General features: G+C 31.5%; 1 protein-coding gene and 1 long non-coding RNA gene across 4 annotated transcripts in view; one reads left to right on the top strand and one right to left on the bottom strand.

Moving 5' to 3' along the window:
* The window catches only part of LOC132909010 (uridine phosphorylase 1), a 49,453-nt gene that overhangs the window by 25,197 nt on the left and 12,056 nt on the right, over nt 1–12,200 (bottom strand). Inside the window, exon 1 of one of the 3 annotated variants that reach the window (XM_060963584.1) lies at nt 2–366. The exons of 1 other annotated variant lie outside the window; for it this stretch is intronic. In XM_060963584.1, coding sequence (XP_060819567.1) covers nt 2–117 — 116 coding nt within the window. In that variant the 5' untranslated portion in view covers nt 118–366. Of the gene's footprint in view, nt 1; nt 367–12,200 lie in introns of those variants that run through there. One more of the 3 variants, XM_060963586.1, reaches the window with a different exon arrangement.
* On the top strand, nt 456–10,671 carry LOC132909048 (uncharacterized). Its single transcript, XR_009658480.1, has 5 exons — nt 456–1,064; nt 1,157–2,464; nt 3,289–3,388; nt 5,356–9,841; nt 9,938–10,671. It is a non-coding gene; the product is annotated as an uncharacterized LOC132909048 (long non-coding RNA).

Raw genomic sequence — 12,200 nt, 5'->3', positions numbered from 1 at the left:
CCTAACTGCGGGATCATACTCGATATTCCACTCGATATTCTCATGCTCATCCGAAGGATTCATCTGACACACGTGGTTCTCGTCCAGAACGCGATCTTTGCACGTACAAATGGGCATCTTGATCGCAAGATCAACACTCTTCGTCGCTTGCGTGGGACAATTTCGCGGGATCTAACACGACCGTGATGGACGTTCGATCGAACGAAACGGCGGGAGGTCGAAGAAATATCGACTAACCGATCACGACTGTTTCGCGGTGTGGTTCGGAATCTCCAAAGCCAGAGCAAGAGCCAGATTCCTATGAACGATGTCGATCAAGTGTCGTTCTCCGAATAGCATCTTTGTGATGTTTCGAGGGAGCTTTATATCCCGATTCGAGTCTCCGCCATTTGCGTTCCCACCACTTCGTCGTTCGCTGCCAAATGACAGCTAAGGTGACGCACACTACGCCGAGAGCGTACGTACGTACATACGTCTAGCTGCATAACTGGTCGCGGTTATTTGTGTACGTGTGCCCACTGCAAATGTATGTGGAGCGCGAGTGAATTGAGATATTAGAACAGTCATCGAATCATTTTTAACACGAGATTCTTCGAAAACTCATCGATAACCGACAGTGCTATTACGTTTCTGCGTTTTTCTTGATTTCGTAAACGCATCGTTGTGTACGATGCTTTACAACACGTGTGTGGTATCGACTTACAATGGCTGCGAGAAATATTTGCACACTATTGGCTCTATCGTCATATTAATTATTTGACTGTGAGAGATATTAAATTTTATATCATTTAATAGCGTTCTCACACAACTGCAAAAATTTAATATCGCGGATATTATGACGTAGGATATGGTAAACAATGCTTCATTGGGAAATAAATATGTGCCAATACTTTTCGTAGCCACTGTAAATAATGGAACATTTTACGGAACGTCCACTGTGATTTATACATATCATCTACGTAAAACTTTATGACATAGAAAAAGCTTTGTTGGTGTTGGTAAAGATCACTTGTTAATATTCGTAGACAAATGTTAATGAAAAGCTCTCGACAGTGCTAATGAGTGTAATAATGAGTGTGAATTGTCTTCTACCATTCGGTTAATAATAGTGTAGAATGATTATCGAATAATAATCGGTTGAAATTACAGGGGTAAGAAAATAGAAAAGATTGATGAGAAGAAAATATGCAATTGGAATGTGAAAGAATACAAAATTTCTCTATCCATTATAACGACAATTACGCTTGCTACGGTTTTGCAATAAAACAGCAATTATAAGTCAACTATAAATGATTTATTTCATCGTCTAAGTGGAAATAACAGAAGACAAATTGGATTTAAAAATCAGCTAAGTTTCTTCATTTTTGTATTATAAGACATTACGATACAGAAATAACATGACAATTATTGTAGTTGTCAGCGTATGAAGATAAGGGGAATCCATTTTACTTCTCTTCAAATCCATATTACAGATTACAAATTTTGTACACTTGCAAAAATACATCGCATTGCGTTTGAAGAAGATAAAATTAGATAATTTCTCCGATAAAATCAACTGGTTTCTACTATCGATTCTAAGAACAGCGGATAATTCGTAAAAAAAAACGAACTTTTTAGAATTCTTTAGAATTCTGTATAAGAGTAAGTAGATAGTCGAGTGAACTCACTTGCGTGCTTCAAAAAAATGGAAGTAAATGTTTTTTCTATTTTTCTGTATTTTTAGATCTCATCCATTCACTGATATACCAGTTTCAGTCGAGCCTGGTTTACGTTTTTTTATTTTATGATAATTGTATCTGTATTTTTATCAGTAATCTTTATTCTTTGACGTAAACTACTGGAACTGGAAGTCAACAATGAACAAAATTAACTCAAAGTATGCTAGTCACTTTTAACTTAACAGTACCAGAGTCAAGGATTAGTATAGTAGAAATATTTATCATAAAACGTTAGACATTTTATTCGATATTTTATCGTTCAAATAACCATTAATTTTAAGGGTTTGTGAAAATTTGTAAACACCATTTTAAATATTCTAAAGCAGTTAAATAATTCTGCAGTGTTATTATATACGCATCTACCTTGAAAAAATTATATCATAATTTTATACTGTGCGAAAAGATCACATTTTCAACTTCTCTTTTGACAATTTATTCTTTAATAAGCTTAATAAATGTAGAAATATTTTCTCGCTTAAATGACATTTATCATTTTTTCATTTTTATATTTAAAAGTTAAAGAATTTCTGTTATATCTCCAAGCAATTTGTCTATAAATAAAAATTGTGACTATAAATTATAGTTATAAATTAGTTCGCAGAAACTGATAAATAGATGAACCGCCGTTCCAACAGCAAGTGCATTTAAATACAAAGTAAAAGTAATCATAGAACGTTTGATGACACAATTACTTGGACAAGAAAAACAATATTTTTATCTCATTTCGTGTACTAAATAATGGTTGGGTAAGTGTTGAAATCATTTTTTATTCATCCGCAGTAGATATTACACAGCGCACAATAACATGAATCACATTTTATCGAATTTATCATATTATTATTATTCATCTTCATAATATGTGTAAAAAAAGATAAAGAAGCGGAAGCGGCTCACTTTTAGATCACATGTCTATATTTTTTTATTTGCCAATGTTAATATCAAATAACTAACTTTATTAAAAATATTTGACAAAATATATCCTAAAATACATGTAAAATCATTTACAGTAAATAACGGCAATTTCAATAAAAAAATTTTCTTTGTAATAAATTAATTAATCTTCCATCGATAATCAAATAATTTCCATCGATAATATTGAGATAACGCTCAATTAATTTGTATTTTTCAAAATTTCCTGCTTTCGTCCATGTTGCAAATTTCGATACAGTAACGATACAATTTGAAGGAAAAAAGCAAACTCAAACGTGATACTAAGCATTAATTTCGCGTCAGTTTCATAGTTTGGAACAACACAAAAATTTTACAATATTTCAGCCCTATAAAATTAATTTTATATAATTTTAATTTTATTATAAATATAGTTTTAATTATAATTTTAACTTTATTATAAATATAATTTTAATTATAATTTTCCTATAAATTTAATCTTCGTGCTCTGTATTTTAAATAAATATACAAAGAGCAAAAGTAACGTACCACGCCATACCAAAGTATCGTTTCTAGATACAAAGGCTATGCAAGTATTTTATTTATAAACGAAAAAATAGCTAATTTCTGTATCATAGAAATATTCCCATATCTAACTAAAGAAACAATTTTCCAATTTCAGACTCGTGCGTTTCCACAAAATCACAAGGCTCAAAGTATAACGAGATCGAGCTGAAGTTCCCTGTCGGATCAATTGTTAACGCGACAGAATTTGCTAGTTGGTATAAATTCTGTTCGAATTGTATCTATAAATCCTGTAATTAATTTGAAGCTGTTTTAATTCTCGCATTGCTGGTGCGTAAAAATCCACCCGCCTAAATACAAGACAATAATCAAAAATACATATCATGTTCATTTATCCACAACGCATACACACTTGTAACAATTTTTTAATTACGATATATATACGAGTGTAAGTATTCAAATTTTATCATTGAAGCCAGCAATCGTTTATAACGTAATTAAAGGAATTCACTTGATTCAGCGCTCGAATCGTATCGACTCTTTTGGTAATCGATGTTTCAAGACCCATATTAATATATATTGCGATCGTATTCCCTGAAATACACTCGCTTGTAACGATGAAATTGAATAACAAATTTTAGTTTGCACTGTATTAATTTCTTTCAGCCTGATGACTTAGAAGTTGGATTTTTTCTTTACGCGATTCACAAATATAGAACAAAACTAAAACTAAACTTATAATTAGTTAAGTACCCACGTTTGTAACAATCAAAATAATAATATTTAAATAACAAATTTTAGTTCGTATTGTATTAATTCATTTCACTCTGCTGGCCTAAAGATTGGACTTGGTTTTACATGGTTTATAAACAAAAACTAGAAATAAGCCTACAGATTTTTAGTTTGAAAACTAAAACTAAACTTGTAAGTTTTAATTAAGTACCCAAGTTTGTAACAATCAGAATAATAATATTTGAATAACAAATTTTAGTTCGTATTGTATTAATTCATTTCACTCTGCTGGCCTAAAGATTGCATTTGGTTTTATGTGGTTTATAAACATAAAAAGAAACTAGAACTAAGGCTACAGATTCTTAGTTTGAAAACTAAAACTAAACTTGTAAGTTTTAGTTAAATATCCTCGTTTGTAACAATCAGATTAAATAACAAATTTTAGTTCGTACTGCATTAACTCGTTTCACTCTGTTGGCCTTGGTTTTATATGGTTTATAAACATAATAAAGATTGCACTTAGTTTTATGTGGTTTATAAACATAAAAAAAACTAGAACTAAGCCTACAGATTTTTAGTTTGAAAACTAAAACTAAACTTGTAAGTTTTAGTTAAATATCCTCGTTTGTAACAATCAGGTTGAATAACAAATTTTAAATAACAGAATAAATAACAGAAAAACAAAACTAGAACTAGGGATTTTTAGTTTGAAAAATCACTTGCAAACCTCTAACAGTTACCTCCATCAAAGATCCTGCACCACAATTTACGAATTGCATTGTAAACAATTTTATAGAAATGTTTATAGATATATAGCATTCGATTCATTCTTCATGCATCTCAATCCCGCGTCATCTGTTTCGGTTCATGAATAACTTGGAAAATAAGTTTCGAACTGTATCTTTATACATGAATCATTTTCATTTTCGTTTTGATGTCTGTCTCATCCTACGTCTTTATAAAAGCAAGAAAATATGTATGGAAGTAGACACGTACTTTTACATTTATTAATATATACACGTATATGTTTATTCTGCCTCACTGCGAAGAACATACTTACATTATCTTTATTATACATACATATTATACATACATACAGATATCTTTATTTACAAAAATGTTTTATTCACGTATTTCGAATTATTCTCTCTCTCTCTCTCTCTCTCTCTCTCTCTCTCTCTCTCTCTCTCTCTTCCATTCACACTCTGACATACTCTGACTAATAACTGAAGACAAAAATCAGGCGAGTCCACCTGTTACAAAAATTGTACTTGTTCGAGTTCCATATATTTTTATACATCGTCGATCGATCGGTGCAAAGATCAGACTAGCTCAATGCGTCCATAAGAATTTTTGCACCTATGCATTGTGATCTTTGTTCTAAAATTTAGCTTTTGTTCTAAAATATAGCGGCAATGATCGCGTTGATGTAGCGATGACTTGTCAGCCAAAGTGTTTCGAATTCTATTAATCGCGTGTCTTTTTTCTGCAGATTCGAAATGTGTTCGGACGAACAAGAATCGTATCAGTGATGGAGAAGTAAATATGTGCAAACGAGAGACGACAGTCGGATGTCAGTGGTTTATCTGAGGGACTGTTTGCGGAGCACAGAAGAAAATCAAGGAAAAATAAAGACGTGAAAGAAAAAAATATTTCATTTCAAATTCCCAGTATTTTTGTGCAAGAGCCAGGCAAATTGAAATATCGAAGAAGGTTTCTTAATCACATTCTTCAAAGATATAAGAGACATCATTTTTCATATCATTCGTCACACGAATGCCTTTCTAAACCCAAAATATTAATTGCTTAAACGAGTCGTAATTAATTCAGTTTTATTCAATTCCACACAAACTGTAAAATCTGCGCTTATCCGGTTTTCGTACCAAGGTCTGCAATTGTGCCACTTATTGCACTGTTTTCGCTAAAACTCTCTTTAGCCTGCTTGCAGCTTGCCTTCTATCTTTTTCATTTCTTTTCCAGCTTCCCCGCTCATTCCATGATCCTTCTATCCTGTCTTTTATCCACTACGTCTTCCGACACCTCCTTCGGTTTCCCTATAATTATCTGTTAAGTGAATTAGATCTTCGAATTTATCCTGCCGCATAGATCATATCCTCCTCCTCCTCCTCCTCCTCATCCTCCTCTTCCTCCCAGTGCCTATTTCAATTTTCCAACTCTACACACTTTGCTCGTGCTATTATCTTTTGACCTTCTCCTTATTTGCTTAGGTATTCTGGCAGCCCTATTGTTCACACGTATTTGTACCTATCGTTGCATTGCTCTGACATTTATAATACCTGAGTCTCATCGAGTACTCAGACTTTAGTCGCCTTATTATGTATCGCAGAGTTTCCTTGACAATATAGACGCGTAAGGGGCAACTGAAGAAGAAAAGAGGCGTATGAAGCACTTTACCGTGAACACCATGTCTTAAGATAGTTGACATGCTCAGACAACAAGTTATTTATATACGTACGTATGCTACATAAAAAGAACATTTCTGCCGATTTAGGCCTGAGTTTTGAGAAAATCGAGCTCGTGCAATTAGCAGAATAAGCGAAGTGCCGGCGATAGCTACCTCGAGCTCGACTTTCTCGAAAACGAAATGTCAAAGGGAGAAATTTATTCGACTTATTTTTGTATACATGTAGAGTGACAGCCTGCTTGTATTCCAAGACACCCTATATATGGTGCTCCTATGTTAAAACATTGAAATGAGTACGGTGTCTTTAACTGCTCTTGCTTCCTTCTTTCTCATTGCAATTATTCATCAATTTATTCCACTTATTTTTGTATACACATAGAGTGACAGCCTGTTTGTATTCCAAGACACCCTATATATGGTGCTCCTATGTTAAAACATTGAAATGAGTACGGTGTCTTTAACTGCTCTTGCTTCCTTCTTTCTCATTGCAATTATTCATCAATATAGTCCACTTATTTTTGTATACACATAGAGTAACAACCTGCTTGTATTCCAAGACACCCTATATATGGTGCTCCTATGTTAAAACATTGAAACCCTCAATATGGTCACTTTAAGCGCGCCTGCTTCCTTCTTTCTCATTATTCCACAGAGTGGCTCCAAGGAATACTTTATACACATTCTTATTTTCCAAGTAGGTGTTTTCTCTTAATTAGGTTATACATTCCAGTTTCGTAGCATTCAATTTTGCAATCATTTACATTTGTCCTTTACTGTCATCACTTGAATGATATTCCTTCCAAGTTCTAAAGTACGAAACAGCTATCTTCGATCATATTCTTGTACAGATTCAGATGCTGAAGATTCCACCGTATTTCCAATCTTCCTTGTGGGATAAAATATTATTAATATTAAATGTATACCAGAAGAAACATCGTGTTAAGCTGAGCTACTTAAAAATCTATATTTGTTATCTATCTGTTATATATTTTGTTTTGCAGGCGCAAACACTATGTTAGCTCGTTTACGGACATTAACCTGAATTCGAGTTTGTTTAACATTTTTTCCTAACGTACAGTCATCCACATTTTGTTATTTTGAAAGACTCGAGATTATATAGGGTGGAACAGATAAAGCGCCACAAGCAGTTTTCTTAGAAGACATCGCAGATATTAACTGGAAATTTTCAGTTGTTAAATGGTGCAGAGGGGCCAGCATTTTAGACTGCAGGGGTGAGTTTCTTAAGAGTGGGAAGGATGCTTTGGATTTTAAGCTGATATCTGCATGTGGCTATATACAAAACTCTTTTATGATTCTTCTTCACAAATAGTATTTTATACTAAAAAATATAATAAACAGTCACATGTTTACTTAACACAAGCTATTCTTAATCTAAACAAACTTTTAGTTTGATATAGGAGCAACATACTGTATGTAACCTTTTTGGAGAAATATAATACAAAAGACTTCTTATGTCTTTAAATTAAGACATTTTTACAAAAATAATTAATACAAAATATTGTATATTTAACATTGCTAGTTTGAAAAATAAATTTTTACTTTTAAGAAACAAATTTGTAATAGTAGATTTCAGCTACTTTACAAATTTAAATAAAGAACAGAATTGTTTTTAAGAAAATAATAATATCCATAGTAAACAATAACACAATAGAGATAACACAACGTAATGGATTATTCTCTCTGCGATAAATGCAAAATAAAAAAGTCCTATTGAATGAAGTAAGATCTCTGTACAATAAATTGGAAGAAGATAATGTTCTTGGTTTTAATTTCAATCGATAACTTATCGTCCAGAGAAATATCATGTGTGGTCATAATCATATAATGATAATTTGTAATTGAAAAGTATTTTTCACTGATAATTAGTGTCAATAAATATCAGCTTTCACTGGCTAGATTGACTTCTGCGTATTTTTAGTAGCGCAATAACTGCATTCGATTACTCAGTACTGCAGTTCTTTGTATTAATCAATGATAGAAGTATCTAACAAATCGCGATTAATTTTCTATAAATCGTATCATCCATATCATGCTTTATAAAATAAATGCTTATATAATGTTTATTTATTTAACTTTTTCGAAGCTATCTGATAAACTTTTTTCATGTGTACAAAGGGCACTGCCAGAGAATCTGATTTGCATCTTGAATTACATTTTTATATTCACGTTTTGTTTCATTAATAGCATATGCTTATTTTATATGTCTTTAACCATAACGATCATGATCATCAAATACATTGACTTCATATTTACAGCTTCTTGAAAACTTAGTATAAAAATGTAATTTTTTAATTTAAATATAAAGAATGTAAATTTAATTACAAAAAGTATAAGTTAAAAAATTTAATACACTGTCGGAAAAATTTATGTCATTCTATGTCTATAGAATTACTGTAAATGCTACTATAACTGAAAAAATACGAGGTTTTAAACATTTAATAAAAAAGAAAATAAATACTTATTTAAATAATCGTTGCGTTCTTTAAAATAAAGATTTTCATTTTTCAGTTGTTTAATAGAAAAGAGTATGAGGATGCCTGTTTAAATTAATTAAATTTTTGCATTTTTCAAATTGGACGTGCTGTCGTTTTTACCTGAGCATGATCAGACTCTGATGAACAGTTACAAAGTAACTAGCTTTGAAGTACACGTTGGTTTACGCCAACTTCTTCGTCATGCAACATCTAAATAATTATTAAATTATAATAATTATATTAATTAAATCCTGTTCATATAACTTCGATGTAGGAAAAATAAAAAAACCCTTTACTGGAGAAACAAAAAATAAACTTTTTACTTGATGAAACATACGATTCAAAATTTGACTCAATGGGGGGATCTTACAAAGAATGCAGAGCAGAAGCAGTCGGATTATATTCATCTTTGGAGAAAGTATTTTTCAAATATAGATTTTTCTTACTTAAAATACTCAAACATTAAAACCACATTACATTATATTTTTTGCAATTTAATTCGTTTTATCTAACAAAAATACAAATAATTTGTATTATTTACTTTACTATATATATGTAAATTCCCTAGGGCTCACGTGGGATAGGGATTCTTTTTGTTTTACGGATAGCACCACTTTCTTTGTTTCACGGATAGAGGGACCTTCTTACGTTTTACGGACAACCATTTTGAGAAACACTCATTTCCCAAACAGACGGACAGAGGGCAACATCAGAGATAGACAAAATCACAGAATAATTATTTAAAATATTGAAGATTGACAAAAAAAGATGGTACCTCAGGACGTTGAAAATCGATTCTCGATTTTCAGGTAGACATTGTACAGAACTTGTTATTTATTGTTATAGATTGATATCAATTGTTGTTTACTTCTGTATTTTATTTAAATATTTTCACAATAAATCTCGATTTTCAGACTTCAGAATCGATCACCTGAATTATCCCGAGATTTACGATCTTACATATATTATCTGGTATACTACGATATTATGTCAATTTTGTAGGTTGCCTATTTCCGTTTGAAAACGAACCAAAATTTCCAAATGATAAAAAAAAGAAGGTAATATTGAAAGTAAATACGTAATTACGTTTTCAAGAAGATCTATTTCTGTTGCGAATATGCAAAAGGCGGTCAACATTTCCAATTTAATTTCAGCGAATGTTGGCGAGTTTTACACATGGCAGTGCTTCCACTACGTTTCACGCAGCAAATCGTTCACAGGGAAATACAGAATCGTGTGAAACTGGTCATCGAAATTTGCAACATGTTTGCACTTCATACGTCGTATTAAAAACGATACTTATGATATAAGTTCTGCATTATCGTTTGATAGGAAACATCAAATAGTCAGCTAAATTGACAATCGCTCATTATACTTTGCAAATGGTTACTTGTAAAACAAGGAGACCAAACAAATTACGTTGCAATATAATTAATGCAATATAATTAACTGTGTAAAGAAGCGACTAGGACTGTGGAATCATGTTTGAATGTATTACAGTTTTTGAAACGTATCGATACTTCTCAATTTAACTTAATTATATTAATAATACGAGAATATTTATTTCTTCGTTATTGATACGACCCAACCTGTAACCTTTTGTTTTTAATGTCACGTAAGCGACGTGATCGCTAATGAACCAAGTGGGTTGATGTAATTTGAACAAATAAGTAAAAATAAAACAAGAATATTTATTGTGTTAAAATTCAGCGAATATGTGTGAAAATAAAGATGTATCTATTCCTTTAAATTCGAATTTAGAAATTAATGAAAATATTACTAAAGATAAAGGAATAAATTACGCATATTGTAACAAATTACAAACATGATCAATGTAATTATAAACAGGATCAATATATATTTATATATATCATATTTATCCATATTTGATACAGCATAGTAGTAAAACTGGAGCGTTTTTTCCATTACCTTCAATCACTATGTTACCTAAAGAGCTTTCTCTCTCACACAGACGTGCACGTGCACACATATGCGTTTTGTGGCATAATTTCTGTTATTCTTTCATCATCCCAATCACTCTTTCGATACAAATACAGGAAATAATAATATATAATATATAATAATAATAATAATAATACGCATATATGAAATAAATAATAGGGAAAAGTGTATAGTTATAGTGTGGTTTTCTCATATAGTTTTCTCATATCTAAATGAAACAAAGACTCTACAAGATAATTTATAACGAGAATTTGATTAACGTATCGTTTATAGCACATTGTAATACTTATAATGGAAATACACTTTGGAAAGAGACTGTTGGCAGCCATTTTGTATGCGGAGTAGATGTGCAACGGTATTTCATGCTAAACTGCCTGGCAGTTGCACCATAATACGTTCAATTTCCTTCCCTTTCGTTTTTAAATGTATTCAGCGTTCCTGCTCTTAGCATAAAACGTACGTTTATCGTTCTTAGAGTTCGCAGTTTTAAACGCACTTGAGTAAATTAAAGAGACACTTGTGTTGAAAGATCTACTATTTTTTAATCTGATAGGTTATTTCCTTTGCACTTATCTTCACAGCTTTACATTTCATAGAATAAATAAATAAATATCACAAATAGCACGGTCTATTTATTACTGCATGTAACTCAAATTCGTGACGAACTGTTATCAGATCCGTTTCTGGTTTCATACAGCTAGAGTTTCTGGAATGTTACACTATTAGATATCTTTTTCTTATACTTCTCACTTTTCCAGAAACACAAAGAATGACAATATCTACGTCAAAATAGCTGTAATTTACATTAATATAACATTAATATATCATATTATGAAGGTAGATATATTATTTGCAACCAAAAGGATAACATAAATCCTGCTGATTCCTTTTTATTATTTAAGTATATAACTGCAGTATAGAGTGTTGAAGATTTAAGGTTGTCCTCAGTTTACGATAACACACCTGCTATTTTTTGGCAGTTGGAATTTCTCACACGACACATTATAAAGTTTACAACTCGGACAAGTAAATTAGCATGTTAACCCTGAACATGTGAGCGTTGAGAAACGAATTGCTCTCTGGGCAGCCAATGGCAATGGGACATTACTGTGTGAAGTTCTCGTGGTAAAATAATTGTTAGTTTCTCTCACAATATGTTTAAGTATATTTTCTGAGAAGAGAAGTTGAAAGGTTTCTAATACTGAAAATTTATCATCAATATTTACTTTAATTCCTGATAAATTTTCATCAAAATTAGAAACTTTCTGAACCAAATTTTGTGCCAAAAAACCAAAGAAATCGCCGTGAATTAATTTCTGGTAATTCCTGCGTCTTTTGGGAATTAAATTCCTAGCTACTTGACAGTAGACGCTTTTGGTAATGTGTATTTTTATTTCTATTCAACTTCTCCAAAAATTTCAGAATGTTCAGAATCCAATGACAGTTCCAGATAAT

This window comes from Bombus pascuorum, chromosome 7, assembly GCF_905332965.1.
Source record: "Bombus pascuorum chromosome 7, iyBomPasc1.1, whole genome shotgun sequence".
Lineage (NCBI taxonomy): Eukaryota > Metazoa > Arthropoda > Insecta > Hymenoptera > Apidae > Bombus > Bombus pascuorum.
Note: the sequence above shows the minus strand (reverse complement) of the source record. Positions and strands in the feature narration are given on the sequence as shown.